Source organism: Phoxinus phoxinus (genome assembly GCF_949152265.1).
Source record: "Phoxinus phoxinus genome assembly, chromosome: 13".
In the NCBI taxonomy this organism is placed as follows: domain Eukaryota; kingdom Metazoa; phylum Chordata; class Actinopteri; order Cypriniformes; family Leuciscidae; genus Phoxinus; species Phoxinus phoxinus.
This window is the reverse complement of record NC_136888.1, coordinates 12,320,530-12,344,784: the sequence shown is the minus strand read 5'-3', so window position 1 is coordinate 12,344,784 and position 24,255 is coordinate 12,320,530. Positions and strand designations below refer to the sequence as shown.

The window sequence follows — 24,255 nt, the reverse complement described above, 5'->3', positions numbered from 1 at the left end:
CTTGCTTTATTCCATTACAAGAGCAAGGTGACGTTGAGTAATGATGTTTGGGGTCATGATAAGAAGCACAAAGAACTTCCTTACCATCTCAGATCAGAGAGTTTTAAAAGATAAATGGCTTTCTTGGAAGATTCAGGCCAGTTTAGTGTGCCATCGCTTTGTTGTTGTCCCTCCGGTGATGAATGACTGCAGTTAAGCTTCAGGATGGTGGGGCTTGTACCCGAGTGACCCTCAGTCCTGAACACCTGTCAAACAGATCACTCCCTCATGCCAGACCTTGAAGCCTCCACCTGCTGAGACGCTCACCAGGCTCATGTCCACCTATATGTGTCTACAGGACATCTATTCTATAAATCACTATCACACTAGAGCTTTTAGTCTGGTTTGACAGCCGAGTTTGGTTTATTTTGGTTGGTGTGAATGTTTTTCAAAATTCAGTGTGTATCTACGAACTGGTTCCAGTTCATGTGGACTTTAATTTTTTTTTTTATGAACTAAATTGTACTTGTGGAAGTGAACTGCTGTTGATCAAGTTTTTTAAAATGTTTCTTGAGCAGCAAATCATCGTATTAGAAGGATTTCTGAAGGATCATGTGACGCTGAAGACTGGAGTAATGATGCTGAAAATTCAGCTTTGCCATCACAGGAATAAATTACATAAAAAAATATATTGAAATAGATAACAGTTTTAAATTGTTTCACAATATTACTGTTTTTACTGTATTTTGGATCAAATAAATGCAGCCTTGGTGAGTAGAAGAGACTTCTTTTTAAAACATAAAAAAAGCATCCCAAACTTTTGAACCGCAGGATATATACATATGTGTGTGTGTGTGTATATATATATATATACATATATTTATACATGCATACATATATATTAGGGACGCCTTATCGGTATCTGTCATAATTTTCATATTGGTTGCATCCAATGTATATATATACAGTATATATATACTACACACACTCACACACACACACACACACACTCTCACACACACACACACACACATATAGTAAATGACAAATGTGCTGTTTTACTTTGTTCATTCATGTTTGTTCATGATACTATTGGTGATTTATAGTTGCATCATTTTAATAACTTTTTTGGATTATCCTATACAGCTGAAGTGTCTCAGCAACGATGGGGAGTCGAGCTTATTTAATGAGACTATTAACTTCTCATAGTCAAATATGAGAGTTTGTTTGGAGACACTGCAGATTTCTTGGCCCGTGCTGGAGTGTTGCGCCACTGGGCTGAACGCTTGTTAATTGGTGTTTGGGAGGGGTTTGATTATCTCGCTCTGGGGCTTTAATGGAGCCTCAATGGATAAGAGAACCGCAACGGAGGATGGGTGCTGGACACTGGCCAAGGGATTCTCCGTCAGGCTCCATGCGAAGACGCAAAAAAAAAAAAAAAAGACATCCATTCTCGTTTGTTGTTGCTCTCGCACCACAAATATGAATGGAGCTACAATGTGTTTTGCTAATGGCTCCTTGCTCAGCCTGAGATTAATTATGGAGCGTAAGTTTTGGCGTCCAATGGAGAGATACAGATGGAAGCTGTCTGTGTGTGTTTATGGAAATCAGGCTGCGTTCACACTGCTAGATCAGATGATGGATGGACATACAGTTTCCTTGGCACAGATTGAGTCTAGCATGGCTGCATTGTTCCAGCCATAGGAATATGAGCGAGTGAGAAAGCATTGATTTGTGGGAAGAGGGGTATCAGGGCACATCCATCAATAAGAACCAGAAAAGGAGCGAGAACGCTGTTGTTTTGCATATATGACTCACGGTGATGATGCTTTATTATCAATTATGCAGTCGTGAGTTGTTTGGACATGTAAACCAATGCCTTCTGGGAGTTTGAATCAGCTAATTTGCGAACAGTATTGATTTTTAATCCATCTATTGCTGCTGAAGTGCTTTGTAAGGTGTGCAAAGGCGTAAATGTATTGTTCGCTTAGCCGAAATGTCTGTCATTTGTACACTATTGCATAAAATCATCATGCGAGTGTTCAAACAAAGGCACCAATGTCCATTATATTGTGTATGAGGTAAAGGCTGAGGGAAGCAGATGTCTCCAGATGTTGGCTTTGACCCTCAGAGCCAGAGATGGCAGGCGTGCTGAGAGGACAGGAAGGAGAACCGCTTTTATCCTCCACCGCCGGGCCGAAGGAAGACAGCCGTTTCAGCAGCTGTACAGAGAAAAAGAAGTGGCCATCACAATGTACTTCTGTATTTGTCAGCGTGACTAGAGAATAGAGTGTGTGGTTGCTAAGGTGCTCAGTGTGTTTTTAGTGTGTTGCTATGCTGGTTCAAGCCATACTTCGATATTTATAGCTCACAAGTTTGTTTGTTCGTATCGTTCACCCTACCAAACACCACTTGATTTAACTCTATATATATTATTTCATTTAATTTACTAACTAAATTAACACATTTTTGTTTTATTTTTTACTAGTGCTGTCAAATCGATTAATCCCATCTTACATAAAAGTTTGTTTATAATATGTGTGTGTGTGTGTGTGTCGCTGTATATACATATCATTCATGAGATCAGCCTGATCTCATGAAAATGCGTCTCCATAGCACGCATTGTGTTTATCGTGCAATTTATACGCGAAAATAAGTTTTTACACCACTAATCCTAACTGAACTTATAATACACACGTACCCCACACCACTACTAAACCTACCCATGCGTATCCTATGCACGTAAAAACTAATTTTCGTGTATAAATTGCACGATAAACACACTGCGTGCTATAGAGCATTTAGTGTGACCGGGTTGATACACACACCCATATATATTTATATATATACATACATGTGACACACACACACACATATATATGTTAGATGCAATTAATCGTGATTAACCGGTTTGACAGCACTAGTTTTAACCGAACTAAATAGTATCAATTATATTTTTATTCCCATACATCTTGATAGTCAACATGTTGCTGACACACTTAAATATTTTATTTTATTTGAACTGAACTGAATCAAATGTATCTTTATTCCCTAACATCTTTATCATCAATGTCTTGCTGACACACTTTTAAATATTTTATTTATTTTATTTGAACTAAATCAAATGCATCTTTATTCCTGTACAACTTTATTGTCAATATCTTGCTGACACACTTTTAAATGTTGTTTTAAAAACTCAGTATGACAGTCTTTGTTCAACAGAGAAGGAGATGAGTCACTTGCACGAAGATCAGAGCCATTGTGGACGACTCCTCAGTGTCTTAAGTTAGATTGATGCTGGCACAGGAGTGTGTGTATATGCCTGAGAGAGCATGAATTATTCAGCACTGCTGACAGCTAAGGATTCTTACAGGTGGAGCCAGAAAAACAAAGGCAGGGTTGAGACTATTTCTAATACCTTCCCACAATACCTGCTGTTTTCTTACAGTTGCTTAGCCGTGTGTTTGAGCTGCGCCTCGGGCAGTGTGCCAAAACTAGACAGAAGAAATCCCCTGCATATGCGCCCACTGGGTCCAAACTGGATGCTAATTATCATGAATTGGGGTTATTTTGCATCCACCAGCCTATGAATACAAATGTAGTGGTTTCTCAATTGTTTTATGTTGTTTTAGGGGACTGGAATGTGTTTCCAAGAAACTCAATTATTGTTTGTCACTGCTATAAACAGATCTATGTCCAATCTTACAGATATTTTCCGCTTCTGAAAGCCATGTCCTCAGGAACCTGTGTGTAATTTGTGTTTTACTTCCACAGATTTAAGGTGTATTAGTTCCAGGTGACCTTTCTGAAATGCGTCAGGCAAAATATAACTGAGACCGTGATGGAAAGAGACTGGAGATGGATATTGATTATATGTGTGTTCAGAAAGAAAGATGCTCACCATGAAAAATATTCCAGAGGAGGATTTGTCCTGTATGTAGAGGTACTGTAAAGACTGACTTTAGTCGAAGAAACTGCTCTGTTGCCTTTTCCCTTCCAGCGTCCTTAGGCTGAGTGTCCAAAATAGAATTAATGTCGAATGCTTGTTGGTCTCTAGGTACACTTGAAATGTTTCTCTCTCATTTTCCACCTCTCTCTCCCTTCCTGACTCACTCCGAGAACAATACTCTCTCCATGCGCTATTTTCAGTGCTTTGATTAATGGTTTAAAACGCAGGACTGTAGGGGAGAGTCTTAAAACTTTCATGGAATATGAGTTGATTATTGAAAACTCTCTAAACAATGGAAACCCACACCACAGATTTTGATGTAGATCTTGAGATTTAAACAGCTGGGTTTTGAAGTTTGCGGCACCCTACCCCAGCAGACCCCCTGTAAAATATTTACAGCATAAAAAATATGCGGCCCTTGTTGAAGTGATTTTTGTAGAATGAAATCTGAATTCATTTGGCGCTAACAGTGGTCTTTGGTGGCATATCTGTTTCTCATTGGGCTCCAGACTTTCCCAGCAATGTTTCTGCCGGTGAAATATAGCTATAGCTAATGTCATGAGCAAAGTATTATAAACTAGAAAATGTATGGAAGCTTGACTTTAAATATTTTAAAGTCCCCCTGTAGTCGATAATTGTATCACTTTGATCACCAAAATTACACATTTAAAAGTTTTTTCCGTGAAAAAATAATTCTTCATGCCTTAAAGGGATGGTTCGGAGTAATTTCAACCTAGGGTCTCTTGCACCTAGCCTGGTTCTACCAGACTCTCGTACATTTAATTTGTGCAGAGACTTCCTTGAAGGCGGGTCCTCTGTTGAAGTTTAAAACTATTGGATCTGCCCAGAGTCACTCTGGATCTGCCATAACCAATCACTAACGTTTGGTCGTGACGTATGACGACTCAAACTAGCGCACAACCTCAACGTCATCGTTCTCAGCCACTCCCTCTGCTCGCTGATTGGACCGGTAAAAAATTGACTGGAGAAAACCCAAGAATATACCACAATCCCAGATGTAGTACTGAAGGAAAATGAAAATTGTGCGGAAGTACGTTGGAGGGCGGAGCCAGGCTACTTTGCACCATAACTTCGGGCCAAACACCCCCCCATATATACCCCCCTTTTCTTTATATTCCCCCGCTAATGGATCCGAAGGTTGTATCTCGTAAATTACCCCACTAATAATGCCCTGAATGGTACTAAACTTCTACAGTAGTACAAATAGGTTCTGTACTCATAAAACGAGGCATTGGAAAGTTTGTAGGTACATCAGGAGTTTATTTAAATAACACTTGCTTGATGGCTTATGCTAGCGCTAACCCGGATGTGAGGTCACTTCTGTGATTTGGGTAAAGCACGTAAAAGTCCTGGCAGAAAGCAATGCATAAGTATGTATAGTGTAACGGCGCCCAGTTCCAGGAATGCACTCATTTTTAGTTGATAGTACCAGTTTCCAACACATTTGTCAACACTATAATTATACCAAAAATCTTTTTTAGCAACACAAAATAATTATATGTATAACGATCACAAAATAGTACTTTTATGGGCTTTTCCCAAATTTAATTTAATGTAATGGCGGTTAATGTAAAGCATTCCTGTAAATTAAAGTGGAGCTTTGATGCTAACAACATCAAGGTCATGGGTTCGATTCCCAGGGAATATAGGTGGTTACTCAATACCCAGGCAAGGCAAATGATCAAATATATACCTTGAATTCAATGGAAGTTGCATCTGCCAAATGCATAAATATAAAATAAAAGGTTAAAATTCAGTCAAAGTTCCTGAGGTATATTTTACAGTTGATTTGACACTTGAGGATCAGATACTCTAATAGCAGAACCAAACCAGTTTGACTTTTGACATGTACTTGAAATATGTACGTATGTATCAATAATTCACATATGGCATGGCGAGTAGGGTTAATCTGGTTTATATTTTTCACCTGATAGACAGCAGAAAGACATCAGATGGCCAAACCGTGCTGAGGAAAGCAGATACTAATCCAGGAGCTTTAGAGAAACCCAGAGTCCGTATTGAAGTGGGGACATGGGAGGGAGGAAAAGACTCACAGTTTTCCTAACACGAAGCAGATCTTAAACCGTTAGGTCCCTAATGGAGCCCATCTTTTATTCGGTGACGTTTGTGAGAGGCCTGCTTCAGTCTCCGAGGACCGTCACCGCAGACCCTCATGGGCTCGCTGCAGATGTTTGTTTGATCTGGCCTTTAGAGCGCTGGAAAGTCCAAGTTATTTTTGGAGCCACAGTCGCCATTTAATTAAGGGCGATTAAGGGATACCGCCAAAGACGAGGAAAATGGTGCGCGGGGGTGATTTACGCCTCTGATGGTGTGAGCGATGTCATGGTGAGAGAGAAACGTCGTCCTGAGTAAACACGTCTCGGGGTAATTGAGAGTGATGAAAGTGTGGACGGCTTTCTGTTTATTAGCGGCCATTCTCAAGTAACCGAAACGGAGGGAGCGAGGAGCCTTAAAATAGTGAAGGTTATGCTTTCATAGGATAATTATACAGTCAACTCCCACATGCTTGATTTAATCAGCTCTTTGTATTATTTGATTTATACATGGAAAAAATGGGTATATTTATTTTGTGGTACAATGCCTCAGTGCCCAGTTTGTGACGGACACTTTGATCAATCAGGAGAAAGTAATTACATAGAACTATGAATGTATTAATCCTGATTATCCTGTGGTGGAAAACTGCCATGTGATATGGATGATATTTCAGAGTTATTAGTATGTGAGATGTTGATAAGCCCACAGCTGCAATGTTGATTTATTAATCCACATAAGCCATGACAGCTTGAATGAATACACCATGTAACCTGAATTTTAAGCCTATAAGTGTGTTAAATCCATTTAGCTAAACTAAAAGGAGCTGTGTGGGTTTTTTTCTGTTTATCTATCTATATAAATTTAGTTCTGGTCATGGCAACGTATTCTTTTCCGTTACTTTGACTCATCAAAATCATTTAGATATATAGTTTGATTATATATACATACGGTGTTGGGGCTAACGCATTACAAGTAAAGCATGTAATCGGGTTACTTTTTTCAAGTAACTTGTTAGGCTACTTTTAAATATACAACAAAATATGAAATTACTTTTTAAAATAATTAACGCAAGTTACTTTGTTTTCCCATGTATGGACTGACACCTCTCCTGTCCCCATGTTGAGAGATATCGTGAGTAAGTGCAGAGGCGTTGTGTGTGTGCGCTAAGGAAACATGAATGCTATTGTAGTTCTAGACTAAATGCGAGCATGAATTTACTCATCTCAACACAACTTGCTCAAAAACAGATACATTGTTTCTCAAAATGAATAAAAACAGTGAAATGCAAACTCAGAATATTACACAACCCTGCAATTAAATGTTAAATAAATAATACAGTTATACTTTATGTATTTAATCTCACTTTATTAACCAATGCCTTTTCTGCTGACCTTTGATGATCCACTTCGACCATATGAATAAGCAAAAATGGCTTTAGATGAAAATCAGATTTGTTTAATTATTATTATTTTTCTTTCTTTTTTTATTATTGGTAAAGTGTTGAACTTTCTTCTTCTGCGTCCTATTCTTCTGTTATCCAGAATGGCAGCGGTTTGTTTGAGCAGCGCCCTCTACTGTACAGGTGTGAATTTGCATTTTCTTCAGCCTGAGGCTTATTTCACTTTTGGTGTAAAAGGGCCTTTACATTTGCCAAAAATATAACTTTTTTGTTGTTGTTGTTATAAAACACACGAGCAAGCCTAGCCCAGGTTTAAAAAAGTAGCGCAAAAGTAATGTAATGGATTACTTTCCATAAAAAGTAAGTAATGCAATTAGCTACTTTTTAATTTTAGAGTAGCTAAAGTAGCTTTCCCCAAACTAACTGATTTTTATGTTATGTTTTGTTACTCACAATTAAATACATTATTAATTTTAAGTAAATTATTCATAAATAATTCAAACATCTTTTCAATTTTCTTTTCAAAAAAAAAAAAAAAAAAAACCTTACTGCTATTATGTGTTCAGAGGGTTTGTGGAATCGCACACAGACCAGCCACTAGTCATGAGTGTATATATCACTGAACATGAGACCCACAGCATTTAATCTCTGGATTTACACAAATCTTTATTTTTGATAAAATAAAAGTGGATTTGTGTTTTCTTAACATTGCAATAGTGCATATCTAATCAGCTCCTGACGAACACATGAATTATTATTTGAATTATCGCTTAGTGAGTCATTAACCATGTATTATCTTTGGAAGGCTTTTGTCTTTCAAACACATTAAAATGTACTTTGTTGTCAGCTGAACATCTTAACTGAACATGTCAATACGTTAATGCAGGTCAGTAATAAAATTAAGTCAATAATAATACAAATTAAGTTTTCTGATGTCGGTTAATGGTCACATTAAACAAATATTTTTTATTAAGTGTTTTATTTTGATTTAAAAAAAATAATAATGATTTAATTAATAGCTTTTCATTAAACGCACAAACCCCTGCAGTTCCATCATGAACCCCAGTCTGGAAAACCCTGACCAGATATAATATTTAATGCACTTTATGTTGTTGATAACAAAGAATGGAATATATTTTCTTTCTCTTTGTATTTTTATATCCATATGGTACAAGATTATACTATTCAAATCAATGTGATAAAATAGGTCAAAAGTGATCTAAAAGTACATTATCGGCTTAAATGTGTAATATAATGGATTCTTTTTTTCATGTAATTTGAAATCAGTAACAGACACAATTTGTAAATAATGTACCCAGCACTGTTTGTATGTGTCAGTATGTATGTACAGTATATATACAGTCAGCCAGCCAAACATTATCACAGAAAATAAACCCAGACTTGGGTCAACCCTGAAACGAATATGAGAACTATCCCAGAGGGGTTTATTTTGCAATAATGGCTGATTGTTCATGATTCTGATTATTATATGGTCACGTGCCAAATAAATTCCGAAAGTGGACATGAAATAATTGAATTTAAATGTATTAATAGAGTTAAATAGACATATACCGGTACTAAAATAGTTGACCAATTTGTTATCATAACATACACAGACTATTATCTTTTCCAGAATAAATTGAAGCTGTGTGAGAAAAGCATTTAATGTTTTTCTTTTTTTCAGATTGTGACCTTCACAGCAGTCATTTTCATTTCAAGACACGCCACCATGTCCAATTCAAAGACCCACAGAGCACCTTTTTCAAATGAGTGTGTGTGAAGCGTCTCCGGCGGCGTGAGTGTGTTTTAATTACACACAAATCACTGGGATGAATGATGGAGGGGCGGAGAAGGGATGCAGGAGGACCGGTGGCTGATAAGATGTTGCCATGACAACCGTATCCGCGTTACCTCTCGGTTAAAGCCAGTGCGGCGGGGATTAGAAAAGCAAAGCAAAAAGTCAATCGGTATCGTCTTTGCAGTTTAGAAACGGATCGCTGCATTACACAAACTCATTTCCTTCAGATTGTCGATCAGTCCCGCGTACTACACGTGAATTTATTTTAAAACCTTTGGAGGTTCAGTTTTGGCTCTAAGAAAAATAAATATTAAATCTGTGCTCTTTCACTTTAATTACACTGGATCTGTGAAACCTGTAAAACAAATAATGATTTTGATCTGTGAGTAAGATGTATGAAGCATATACCCGGCCAATTACGTGGGTTGGTTGACATTTGGAAGACAGAAAATGCATCTCAAGATGCAGGATATGAGCCATGAAGTTTTTCTTTATGAAGTGAATTGTTTGCTGCATCATTTGGTTTTATAACTGACCTTTCGAGTTTGTTGTCGTCTGTACTCAAAGGGCTCTCAGGCTTTAGAAATGCTTGTTATCCCATAAAGCGTTTCTTTCAGATGTTTCACTCAAAACTTCACATCTTGAGTCTGAGACATGGAACCAGAACAGAGGACCGAACAGCAACGGCATCACAGAAGCACAAATCCAGAACATCCGTGGAACAAACTCAACCTCCACACGACTACAGCGAGCTTGTAAGTACATACTTGAAGTATCAGTCTCTAATCTGCTTTCACAGTAATAATGGTTTATTTCCTTTATGTTGTGAAAAATATTATGCACCAGCTTATTTAATGTGAACTTTAACTTTAAGTCACACTTAAAATGTAATTTCTTTAGAAAATAATATATCAAGGTAAATGCTGTCCAAGACATTTTTTCCCCACTTTTATCTAACATGAACAATTTCCACTAACTTCTGACAGTCAGATTTTTTTTTGTCCTCACTTTGAGGATGTATATTTTGTTTTATCATTTAAAACCTTTCTTTTTGTGAAATCTTTTCTTGAAAAGTGTGTTTTTGCTATCTCTTCAAAATAAACAAAACTTTGATGTAGATCACAATGACATTTCTAGATTAAGTGCGACTTAACGTCCAAATAGTTTTTGAGGCCATATCTGTAGTTTTGTTTTTATATTTGATTAATTATCATTTCAAAGTTTGGATTTGGTAATATTTTCAATGTTTTTGAAAGGTGTCTGCTCACCAAGGCTGCGTTTAACTGATCTAAAATACAGTAAAAACAGTAATATTGTGAAATATTATTACAATTAATAAAAACTTGGTAAAGCTGAATTTTCAGCACCATTACTCCAGTCTTCAGTGTCACATGATCCTTCAGAAATCATTCTAATATGATTATTTGCTGCTCAAGAAACATTTATTATTGTTATTGTTGAAAACAGTTGTGCTGCTTAATATTTTTGTGGAACCGTGATCTATTGTTTTTTCAGGATTATTTGATATTGAATAGAAATCTGTACTGTCAATTTTGTTTAACTTAATGCATCCTTGCTGTATAAAATAATTAATTTATCATTATAATTATTATTTTTTTAAATCTACCTGACCCCAAACTTTTGAACGGTAGAGTATGAGTAAATATAGCAGCATCCTAAAACAATATCACTCCTCATCTTTTCACTGTTATTCTTCTTTGTCATTGTTGGTTTTCCTTTGTCTTTTTTAATTTTCTTAAAATGGTGTTCTGCATGCAAATCCTTCATCACCCGCGTGCACTCGGCTCACACAGATCAGCGTGTACCTGCGCTGCGAGTGCTCGTATGAGCCCGTGTGATGTGTTTGTGAGTGTGTGCACTCAGACTGCCGTGGCGAACGTGTTCACGGGGTAAATGTCTGTGAAGGGGCTTTTGAGAGGGGTCTGTGTGACGAGAGGGGGTCTTTGGCATTGTGCCGGTCCACATTACCCCACCATTAATACTCTTAATGATCCGCAGGCTGACAGTAAGGAGATGCTGGAGAGCGCCCGGTCCGAACACCATTGTGTGAATTCTCCAAAGAATAAAAGAGCCCCTGAACCACTTTTAGCTGACGCCGTTCTCTTTAGCTGAAGTATCGCCTTCTCCGTGTCTTACTTTAGGCAAATAGTTCTTTTCCTGGTTTCTTTTTGTTTGATTTTAAAGACCTTTGGACTGGATCACAGGCAGTTTAAAGTACAAAGGCATAGCTGGGATTTCATAAGTGAGAATTTGTGTGGTAAGAAGTTGTATGAGTAAGCAAATCTGTGAAGAAACAACTTCTTGGACAATGTCCTGACCCCAGGCAGCTCGGCTCAGATGTCTGGTTAAGCTTTGTTGTTTCTGCCGGGACATTCTGTACAGACTGCAGAGATACTGGCGATTTGACATTGAACTTTTGACATGTGACACATCAATGTCCCATACAGGCTTTATTTGAATCTAATCTCCACTTTTTAAAGGGCTGAATGTCAAGATCGCCATCCAGAGCATCTCCACACGTGCCAATGGTAATGCTGCTTTTTCAAATCTGTTTTTAACATTAACATCAACCGACACCTTTGACAAAGTCATTCGAGATTCAGGTTTTATATGGTCAAAATTATTTTCTAAAAGGTGTCTAAAAAGGGCCAAGTAAATCTTTTCCTAGTCTCTGTTGGAGTTATACGATTTCTTTTGCTGACATGACAGACTCTTATTCCATACGTGTTGTCTGAACAGCAGTACAAACACAAGAGCGTATGTACTGTAGGACATATCAAGCCTGACAACCACGTTGAACTTAATAATAGCCCGAGGGCACTATATGTTGGTCTGAATTACAGCAGGAGGCTCATGGGACACCCGTCAGTAGCAGCAGGACTGATTTTGCATTAATATTTAGCTGTCTTTGTCTCATTTTAGATTCATTAAGTAATGACTCGCACTATCGCTCAATTATATTTCAGTATAATCAGTTCGAAAAGAATTTAAACAGAAATGTCATGTATTTAATTGTAAAAACAAGCAAACATTCGTGTGTACAATAACCATGTAAAGCCTGACATATGAAATAATAGTCAGTTAATTAAACATTTAGACAAAATTGAAAAACAAAATTGAAAAAAGTTTGCATATGTGTTTTTTGGTTGAGTATCATATTTGAATGGCTTTTATGGCTATTGAGCTTATACTTGAGGGGACAAGTAACAAATCACAAAAAAATATGTGCAAATAGAAGCAGTTGCTGGTAATTTATGGCCAGAAATGAAGATGAAATTGTGATAGCTTGTAATGTAAATTAATGAGATCTTTATATCAGTATAGCAGACATAAAAAGCTTGTAAATACTATAATATTTACACACTATATCTTCCAAAAACATGTCTTGGTGAGATGTTATTTAAATGCTTATGATCAAATATCTGTAGTTTTAATTGTGGAGGGCAAAACGTATAATGCAATGCAGTATTCAATGATGATTGTGAGATGTATATAAATGTTCCTCTAAGCCTGATGTATTACATTTGGTATTTGAACATGATTTTTTTGTAAACAATGTATGGATAATCAAGTAAACCTAAGTTGCTTCAGTCCAGTTAGTGTTGATCTTGAACTAACATTGTAAAAAATTACTCTTCATTTGTAAAACTCAGCAAAGATTTCACAGTAAAAAGACGTGTACCATGACTTGAAGTTTATACTATAAAGCTTTGTATTTGATCAAATTAAGTATAAACCATCAATCCGATGACAGAAGGCATGAAGTCGATTGTGTACTAAGTATATTTTTTATTCCAACGGTTGGATTTGTCCATATTTAGGGTTAAAACAATGGAAGTATGAGGCGAGACACTGCACTGACATGAAACTAGTGTGAAAAAATTGTACATAATAAATATTGTCTGTGGTGTTCCACAGCATCTTTGGCATGCAGGCGATGACCACAGGCAATCATTTTGGCTTTGTCCCTCATATGTAGAAACAAAAATCACTTATGGACCCAGAATATTCTTTTAAGCCTTGTTTTTCTTGACAAAGAGATATGGAATTAATTTAGGCCTATTCACATTTTTTCTTTCCCTCAAATACTTATAATGTCTTTTTATCCTTGCAGCATCAGAAAAGCTCATGGATTTGGTGAACAAAGATCTGGCCTTGAGTTTTATCCAGCATCCCTCGACGGTATTGATGAGTGCATGTGGTTTCTCACAGTGTGTGTTGAATAGACAAGCTCTACCTTTCGAATCACAATCACAAAACATAAACGGACTCAGCGCTGACACCTGCATCCAGCGTCCATTCAACTCCATGTAGTGGCCAGTCTCTTGATGGAATATTTTCCAAGTCTTTTGTTCCCGCTACTCCAGGAATACTAAAACAAACACCTCCGACGAGTTATTTTTGGCTCATTGCCACACTCTTTGGGTGTGCATTTAAAGTAATAACATCGGCGATATGACTGATGTGTTGTATAAAAGCGCTCTGTGTCCAGCATGACATAAGATATAGGTGAGGGGTGACGGTTGGTATCATGCTTATAAACCCTCACGCCGCATTTGCTCGATTTGTCGCCACGGCTTGGCATCTGTAGGCTTTGATGTATTTAGATGTATTAATTTATTCCCCATGTTCCTGCCAGTCCTACATAATGGGGTCCTGTTCTCGTTTAATGGGCCTTACAAAATTCATAAGGTAATTACTGTGAGTGATTGGATTAGGTTAAAGCACAAATGTGACTTTGTACTAGCAAAAGCTAGTCTAAGGGGAAAGTGTCTGGCTTTTTTGGGTCAAATTATATGGGGAATGATTTACATAAAATAATCAAGCGTCGACTGTTAAAACAGTTCAATTTATTTTAATCGAGACACTTCTCTTTTGTGTTCTGTTTGAAACAGTGAGCTTTTTTGGGGGAAATCTGGCAGTGAAAGGAAGGATTTATCCTGTTTGTCTGAGAGATTTGATTCTGGTGGTACAAAGACTGCAGCCTTTGATCCAATTACAAAGTATGTATATCCCGGGTCACTTCCTGTCCCACAGTCGTAGCCTAAGGAGTGCGGCCGCAATCACGACTCTGTCCAATTATTGAGTTGGTGCCCTAAAGGCACTCTTTCTTTCCGCATCCATGACCGTGTGTGTATATCTGTGTGCTTGTGTAACCGTTCGGCCTGGGCTAATGTTTCAGAGCGGTTTGAGAAGGGTCACCAGCTGTGTTTCAAACATCTGTTCCTCATAGAAGGAGCCATGGATCCCATTTCCTCGATCCCTGTCATGTTTAGAGAGAGAGATTAAGCTTTGTGCCGTCTACTGAGGGTCTCCTCCTCTCTTTGACTCATCTTCACCGCCTGCTTAGCTGCAAATCAAACGAAACTGTCTGAGCCATTGGCTGACGTTGATGGACAGGGGTTTGAGAGGTGCAGTGTTTTTCATTAGACACGCTTTCGTGGAAAGGGGGGTTTGCGTCAGAGCTGTAAGCGCAACACATTTATTCCGATGAATATAAACAGTGTCTGTTTCTCTTTAATTGGAATTTAGATACGAGTATCCACCCTTTCCAGAAAAGAAAATTGTTTTTTTTTATTGGAAAAAGCCTAAATTTAAAGCAAACCCTGTTTAGAAACTATACACATCTTTGGAGTCAAATTATGAATTAGCTTAAAACCTGCCAGAACAATTGCATTCCCGATATGCAAATTCTTGATCCATTTCACAGATGCATTTTCAAACAAATCGGATGTCTGTTTTGAGTTCTCCACGCGTCTGACTAATGAGCTAGTTGAGAAATGTGACTTCAGCCTCTTATAGAAGCAGCTGTGGAGTCTATTACCAGAAATAATGTTTAAACACATGTTTTAGAAAAACCTGTAGATCATTCTTTGTTTGAGTCAATGTATATTTTTCCACATCTTACTGAAATGTCAGTCTTTGTATTTCCTATTAGATTACATGCATCTAGAAAATTGTAATGGGGTGATTTATGCATTTGTAAAAAAATAAATTAGAAATATATTTTTTACAGCAATAGTCAATCAAGTGCATTTGAAAGTACACAATTTTTTTGTTTGAACAACAGTAGAGGGCAGTCACTCCACCTGAGTGCCTTTAAATCAGATGCGCCTTTCAGAAATGTTAATTGTAAAATTAGTTATCTGAAATGCATGTCATTAACGGTAATGCAATTTATTAAACATTATTTAGGTCATTATATCTGCCTCGTGCATTGTGTCATTGTATGGCCACTGGTATTTTCCTGTTCTTTTAGAGATAATACCAAAGTAATAACATTTATTAGACACTACCGCCATGGTATCCTTTAGTGTACCGTGTTCATGTAAATATCATGTGTATACGAATATGGCAGTCACCTAATCTCATCACTGTACCACCATAGTACTTTTTAATAAACTGATATATGAAATGTATAGGATATGAAATAGATTTTAATAAATCTTATCATATTTTGTAGGCTTGGGTATGGGTGTGTTTACGTGTATTTATTTCTCATGTAGCCTACTGTAGCAACCTGCCAGTGCTACAAAATGTGGTCCTGTTTTTTGTTGAATGTGATAATTAAGAGATGGGATAGTTAATATTTTCTATGATTTTGCATGTAATCTGAATAGTATACACCATCTAATGCAAATCTTGATCCTGTTTAAAGATCATGCATGAAAGGACGCCTCCATAAGTCAGAGGAGAAGGGAGTGGAGTGAACAGAACTGGCGGGCATTGGGACCCCGTGGCCTCCTCAGCAGCGAGCTTTCCTCCGTGTGCGCGAGTGTGATTGAGCTCTTCCCTGCAGGACACATTCAGATCCCAGTATCAGCCGGACGGGACACATCAACGCCCTCTCTATCCCTCTGTCTGTGGATTTGGACTTTTTATACTGAGCTTCAGCAGGGACAACAAACTTTTCAAAATCTAAATTTACATTACAAACAGTCCTGTTAATTTTTTTTCTTTTTTCTCTACATTTTTTTTGGATTCTTTTTTTTTTTTTTTTTTGATGATCACTTTTAATACATGGAGATTGTCTGACCATGTCGTAAGTGTTTCTCAGATGCACTCAGTTCATAAGAAGAATCTCCATCAGATTATTATCGGTGGATATATAAATGAATGAGCTGTCAGAGATGCTGGTGTCCAGGGATTATTGCGCGCTCATGATGCGGGATCGGAAGGAATGCGACGCGCGCTCTGGTGAAGTGGAGCGGGTTCGAACCCGAGAGCGTGTGGACGCGACTGTTGCGGGTCTGACCGAGCTGGAGTATCTGAGGCAGAGACAGGAGCTGCTGGTCAGGGGTGTGTTGAACTGTCAGGAGGACAAACCCTGCCTTACAGTGGAGGACAGCTATCTGAACACTGAAGAGAAACTTCTGGAGGAGAATATTTTATTACTCAGAAAACAATTGGTGAGTAATAGAAAATGTTGTATTATTATTTTTGTTGTTGAAATAGTCTATAAGTAGTCCTAGCGCAAAAAATAATAATATATTTTTTAGATTACATCATTTGACCTTTTATTTTAATCGAATAACCCTTAAAGAGACTATAGTACAGTTATGGTATCTGATAAGAATAAATACGAATACTAGTAAGTACTGTACTTTTCTTTGTACCCTGGTACTAAATGTAATGGGCCATTGTATTTGCATGGTACTTCCAAGAATAACATTGTACTACCTGGATACATGGTTAATGCATTGAGCATTTTCATATTCTTAAATTATAATTAAAAAAGACTTTAGAATTTTTTGAATTGCCATAATTAAACATTTAGTTGAATTGAGATCAATTAAAATAATTACAAGTATGTTATAATGTTTTTGTCTATTACATTTTGGTTTTGATTTGCTTTGCATAAAATTGCAAAACGTATAAAAAGTATTTGGAAGATGAATACTGCTATAGACAAAATAGTCTCCTTTTTTCCCCTTTTTTTGTTTGTTTGTTGTTGCATGTAGTCATGTGACACCAGAAACGCAAGCGTTATAATCATTAGAATGACATTAAAACAAAAGGAGAACCATTTAAATCAAACTTCCTGGAGGTAGTAGAACATCCCTGAGTTTCTAATGCAAGTCTAGGAGGGGGTCTGACAGGCCTGAATAAGATTAGTTGATGGGCTTCAATGGAAATGAACTTTTTACAAGCCCAGCTCAAGCCCCCTGCTGTCTTTAGAGGATGACCAAGATTAAATTTAACAGTTGGGCCAAAGACACCTGGTTCCACTTGAGGTATTTGCAAACATTTCCATTATTGTTACCCTACGGGGTTCATGCATTGTGGTTAATGTATTGTATACAGAAAAGAATGACAAGGTTTGGATTTATTTCCTGGCTTTGCTAAAGCCTCAGACATGTACACAAGTGGCTTGAGTCTTCCCCGCTCTAGTTTGGCATAATTACACTTGTTTATCTTGAGGACAGTTTGTTTGCAGGCCTCACACCCAGAACTACATTAAAGTTAATGGCAATGTGTGGATCATAAAATGCCTGATGTCCTTATGATTTCCCAAAAACAAACAACCAATCATATGTGGTCTTTGACTGCGCTGAGCTTGTGCAATGAATTGAGTATAAACCAGAAATGTAGACACCATCGTCCAAAACCCAAGCCCAGGCCATCAAGAGTGGTCTGGGGTTAATTTGATGCCGTTTCAAAATAACCGTCGGTGTGCTCTGCAAATGGCACTTTGTGTAAAAATGGTCTGCACAGCCCAGCATGCTGAGAGCTCAGGGCCCATAAATCACTTTCAGCCCGCCTGTCAGGACCAGGCTTTTTTACAGCCTCGGTCTGCAGCGGAGGAAACGCCATTCCACTGCTCCATATAGCCTGGAATCTGCACTGCATTACCTCCCCTGTCAGCGAGCAGCAGTTAAATTTTGTAGCAGATAACATGCCTCTGATTATAGGTCATTTGAAGTAATGTCCTTCTGCTTTGAAGGGGCCACATTTTCCTCAGTCTGCCGTTTCTCCATGCTTAATTTGGAATGCAGCACATGATACGGGTGTTGTCAGATGCATCCAATTGCTCGCGAGCGGTGTGTTGAAGTTGAATGGTTATTCCCATGCGAGGTGTGACTCTAATTTAGTTCATTACATCTGTCTGATCAGTGCCATGAGGCCACCGGCATTGAGATATAAATTGTGAAATGCAACTGTCTGCAGATTCTTGTTTGGGCTGCAGGGCAAACCCTTCTAAATTAAATACCACCAAACAATTTTTACCATTTATGAAGCTATTAAACATGAAATCTTTTGTTAACATCTTTTCAATATGTATTGTTTCTTTATAGAACTGCCTTAGGAGACGAGATGCAGGTTTGATCAACCAGCTCCAGGAGTTAGACAGACAGATCAGTGACCTGCGGTTGGACACAGAGACTTCGCATGAACACGTGGAAACGGACAGCCGGCCAAGCTCAGGTTAGTATCTTTTGTTGAGCCATAGCTCTTTAAAAGGGTCTTGAATTCTGTGCACTGCGTGTTTTAGCGAATTATCATTAAGGGTTGGCAAAATTGATTGCCTGCAGAATCTAAGCAATTGGCGTAGGCAGAAAGGATTTCCAATAAAACTGATTCACGAGCACAGGAAAGCATTTCTAATGATTGGTAATCTTCTACAATAACCCGAGGGTGGTAATCAGACGTCCTGTTCGAATTATATCACTTTGCAAAAGACTACTTTGCGCTTTGGGCCTGTAGTAGCATGTGTACCTGAGAGCCCTAATGTCTGTTGGAAACTGTTTAGCTGTTTTTCTTAAGCACTAATTTGGTAATGTGAACAATCTGCACCCTGTACCAGAGGCCTGCTACAGCTACATTAGTTTACATTCCAAAAACGAGAGGTCATTTTAGTGCTGGAACTGACTGCACTTTTGTTGGAGGAAGGTTATATAAAGTGGAGATTGATTACATGTGTGTATGCTTCCTCTCTGAAAGTCTTAATTGTTAAAATGGCCTTATACTGTAACTGCTTCTAACGTGAATATAGAGTTCTTCAACCTTTAGCTATTTTGCGGCCTGTTTGTAGTAGTTGCTATGGTTTTATTCTTCACCATTTTAATGCTAATATCAATTGTGATGTATGGAGATCTGGTTCCTAGCTCTATTTCCTCTGGCAAATGTATACCTTCCTAAACGCTATGTTATTCAAATCGTAAGTGAAAGTAGGTTCAAGTGAGGATATAAAATGAATGTGTTAATGTCTCACCCTCTCTCTCCCAGGCTTTTACGACCTAAGCGACGGTGCTTCTGGATCCCTCTCCAATTCCTCCAACTCCGTCTTCAGCGAGTGTTTGTCCAGTTGTCGTTCCACCACCTGCCTGTGCACCCCCCTCGACACCTCGCTCTGTGCCTCTGAGGGAAGGCTTAAGCCTGCAGGTGAGAGTCTCCTTGTGACAATTTGAGGTTTCAGGGTCATTCAGACTGGTCTTACCCATCAGCGCTGTTCCATGCATTCTTGAAACACTGTTCCCTTCTCTAGCTTTGTTATGTAGAACTATTTACTTAATAGTGAATTCTTCCTCCAGGCTTAGAAGCTGGTATCACAAAGAATGGACGCTCTGTTTGTTTTTTTCTAGTTTCTTCAAATGACATCTGTTTTTGTGTTGCATTACCGTTAGCAGAGAGCATTCTATAATCACTTAAGCTCAACTGTGCAAATAGAGGTGAAACAAGAGAAGTTTGGTCCCAGACAGAGATAGAAACAGTTTCACAGCCCTGCTGATGGCTCTCCCAGCCACACCTATAAGCTAGCAACAAAAGGCTCATTAGCACATCAAAACTAATCAACCACCCACCCAGCTGAGCACTAGAACTCTATGAATCAGATATACTCTTCTCTCATGTGCCATAGCATAATGAAATTAGCGGTTTTAGTAATCTGACATTACATTTTCTTGTAGTATTAACTGTTGTGTCCTCTGGGATTTGCAGATGAGCTGGGCATTTGTGCAGAGTGTGATTGCCAATGCGAAGACTCAAGTTCTGGAACAGTCCGCAGATCTCTTTCTGCATCTTACTCCCCTTCCCCGGATGGCTCCTGCGATGGCCTTTCCAAATTCCACTCTGATCTCATTGCCAAAAACGGTAATGATGTTTACCGGTACCCCAGCCCTCTCCATGCGGTGGCTGTCCAGAATCCCATCTACTTCCAGTCCATGTCTAGTCACCTAAAGGACGATTGTAGCTTCTCCAAGGTTGGTGAAGCATCGAGTGATGAACAGAAACCTGAGCAGGTCATGGGCACCCAGAATTCATCTTGGTATGCCTCTCAGATGCTCCCAAACAAAAAACTGGATAGTTATATATTTGGGCTACTTCAGAGGAGGGCACAACCATTGAGGACCAGCAAACCCAGAACAAGCATCAACACTGACCCCTCCAAGAGCATTTTGAGGCAGGCTAGTCTTTGCTCACGGGCCCCTGCTGCTGCCCAGGCCCAGCATAGGACCTCTGACCTCAAGCCTCACTGGCAGACATGTTTACAAGATGCATCAGCAACTAGCACTGAGCCAAGCACAGCTTCGCCCCAAAGACAGCGGTCTTCTGAGTCTCCAAGTCAGCCACAGAACGGTTACTCACTCACCAATGATAATAACACTAGTTGCCTCTTGAAGAAGAAAGTTTTTGGAGCCAGTAAAGGCCAGCCGTTAAGTGTTGCATCGAAGGACTGCCAGGATTTAGGCAGCCCAAATGCAGTTTCCTCTCCCAAACTCAACAAGCATTCTCATTACACTGTGGAGGACATTAAATCAGGACAAGCATTGAAAGCAAGTCCTCTTAAGAGGAGTCCTAAAGCTCAGGCTTCTGGAAGTTGTGGTGAAGACGCCGAGCAGCTGGCTCCAGAGTTGCTCAGTCTTGGTTCTTCTTCGCAAAGCCAAGACGAGGGAGGTCAAATGGTCAGTGCCCAATACATCGCTGCTCAGAAACAGAATGTAAATCTCCGTAAGGGTGGCACCAAGAACATCAAGATTGTCAAGGTGAAAAATTCCACCAGTGCAAAAAGTAGACCTCATGTGTCCAAGCATGTTTCCGAGATTGGTCGTGACAAGCATCGGACAGGATCTAGGAGGTCTCGACAAGTGGACGACGTCCACCACTTGCATAAATCCTACAAGAAGTCCTCCTCAAAAGCCAAGAGAATCCCTGCCCCCATCCCTGAAGAACGAATCCTGGAGAAGCACACCAGTTCCACAGGGGGTCGATCTTCTTCCCAGAGACACCATGGACATCACCGGCATCATGAGGCAGTGTTGGCCAAACCCAAGTACAAGCGCAACGACTACCATCGGCGACCGAGGGGTCTCCATGAGATCCCATACGAGGAGGCTTACAGGAGGGCTCACTGCAGGCAGAAACGAGAAATGCTGGGCCAAATGTCAGCCATGCACCTGCCGCCTAACGCACACTACACCAGCCCCTACGCTTACGTTGGCAGCGACTCTGAATATTCAGCAGAGTGCGCCTCTCTCTTCCATTCCACCATTCTGGACACAAGCGAGGATGAGCGCAGTAACTATACCACCAACTGTTTTGGGGACAGCGAGTCGAGCGCTAGCGAAGCAGACTATGTAGCTGAGAGCAGCACTAGCAGTGACTCTGAGGGCAGTGCAGGGGTCAATTGGCCCCAGTTCAACCAGGCGGGTGCAGGATCCCACGGAATGACGTCAGCACAGGCTAAGGCATTTGTCAAAATCAAGGCTTCCCACAACTTGAAGAAGAAGATCTTACGTTTCCGATCAGGCTCATTAAAACTCATGACCACAGTGTGAGAGACTTGAGGGACACAGAGATCAGTTAGGATGCAGCCAATCAAATTGGCTTCACTCCCTTATCAAACAATCAAGTGCCTAGACAGAAATCAGCTGCACGGCCTAAAACTGCCTGTCTGTCAGCTGGGAACTCAACTTCTGTCCAGCACAACGCCTTCCCCTGCACTTTTCACCCCTTTGATGTCATTGTCTGTAGCCTTTTTGTTTTGTATTTATTATAAGTTCAGCTTTTGCTGTGACGCATCTACATAGCAAGTACTGTGTAAATGCACTGTTCATACATGGTTTACTTTACTAAAGATATTTATAACTTAATATATTTGGTTAGCCATACATGGAAAAGAACAGGAAGTATGACTGAACTGAAGCAGTGTATTACAGACGGTCTGTCTGAGAAATGTTCACCAAGCCTAGTTCACCTGCTGATCATTAAGGGCTTTTGTTAAATGCACATTAAATATGCATGAGCAACAGCTTTACCATTTACCTTATTAGCTGTAAATTACCCTTTTGTAAAATAAATGTTAATGTATGTCGATTTCTTGTGTCTTTATTCTTTATTAAATCCCATTGTTAAAATCATTCAGTGGTGTCCTTGTTTATTTGATGCAATTGCTGGGTTTCTCTGTACTTTTGAATCCAAGAAACCATGTTAAAGTACCAGCACATGTACTGAACAATCCTAAAATTGCACCCTTGTTTATTTTTATAGTCTGCAATTTTAATTTTCCAAAGTCAAGGTCATGTTAAACCAAACTAAACCCCCTGCTAGAGGAGGCAGTAGTTAAATGTGACATCTACTTATAGTCTCTGCAAGTGTTTATTAAACAAACACTTAACGTTCTTCCTCCATGGCATTTGGGTAGCGTCGTTCAGGGACAGCAAACTCACACACATCGGCATCAGCAGTGCAGTCTCCTTCAGCACTGAAGAACATAATAAATAAACATGAGGATATGTAGTGAAAGAGAAGAGTGCAAACAACTAAACCTTGTGGCACTCAAGAAACTCCGTTCTTTCACGAGTATCTGACCTTTAATTTTTTGGCTCATGTCCCTCACGGTCACGTTGAAAAGATTTCCCCTTCTGTTTCCAGAATCTAGCATAGATAGCCTCCTGGAATAGGTCTGGCTTTTTAAAGCACAGTGCATCTGTTTATATTACCGCAGCTGTGTGAAAACAAGACTGTGCTCTTCTCTTTCTGGCATTTCAGAACACATGGCTTTTCCTGCCTGGTTACAAGACGTTTCTTTATCCTCACTGAGATCAGTAAATCTTGTATTCAGAATCAGATGATAGTTTATTTAGCATACATGATAGCCATAGATCTTAAACAAAAGGATTTAGAGTAAAAGAATTTCAATAAGATTGTGTCTGATTTCTCTAACTTCCATATGCATCCATATTGTGGTTGCCTATGTTGAATTGGTTATTGGCCTTATTGTTAATGGTTTCAATCAAACTGTGGATGATTAGCGCAAGCTAAATCAAGGAAGCATAATGTACTTGGCAGAATGTGTTTAAGTAGTTATTTTTAAGAAGTTCACAGTGAGTTTAGACGTCAGCAAAAACGTCTGAGAACAGATCTCATGTTTGAGGTGTCGACTGTAACTGATTTGCATTGTGTTTCTGCGAAAGTACAAGCAATGAAGAGCAAGACATTTAGTCTATTCTTCATAATGACAATTTACCATGTTTATAGTGGACATGTGCCATGTACCATTGCATTCTGTTTCTGTTAAGCTTGAATGTTTTTTAACGGCTCAGATAAGTATTTTTTTTAGTCATAAGTGATTAATACTATCTATAAAATAATTTAACATTACAAAAACAAACAAAAGAAGTTAAAATTTAGAGGTCTCCATGTTTTTTTGTCCGGAAGCATCCATACTAACTTCGTAGCTTACATTGGTTTGGAGGGCAGTTGTGGTCGCTATGTCGCCCAAAGTCAGTCGGGCCCTGCGGAACCGGCAGGTTGGGGCCTGAGACCGTGGGCTATGAGAAGCATGCATTCAGTGTTGATTTAGCCTTGCTTCTGAGTTACTCTCCAGGGTCCAATGACTCTCTCAGGCCTGTCAGAGATCACGCACAGATCAATCTTCTTTTGAAACCAGCTCATCCAGCCAGGTCAGCGAGAGGCCAAGTTGGTAAACTTAATACATGGACAACTGGTGGAAAACCCACGCAAAACAATCTCCCCACCAGAAACCAGGGCGCTCTCTTCTCGTACTCATTGTCAGGAGAGAGTTTCTCAGAC

The 24,255-nt window shown here is 39.1% G+C and overlaps 1 protein-coding gene across 1 annotated transcript; it reads left to right on the top strand.

Moving 5' to 3' along the window:
• The first annotated feature begins 9,647 nt into the window (after positions 1–9,647).
• Positions 9,648–22,580, top strand: dact1 (dishevelled-binding antagonist of beta-catenin 1). Its single transcript, XM_079632997.1, has 5 exons — positions 9,648–9,956; positions 15,881–16,631; positions 18,519–18,648; positions 19,450–19,605; positions 20,161–22,580. Exons 2-5 carry the CDS (start codon positions 16,335–16,337, stop codon positions 21,996–21,998), a joined length of 2,421 nt encoding a protein of 806 aa, XP_079489123.1. The 5' UTR covers positions 9,648–9,956; positions 15,881–16,334; the 3' UTR covers positions 21,999–22,580.
• Positions 22,581–24,255: the final 1,675 nt, after the last annotated feature.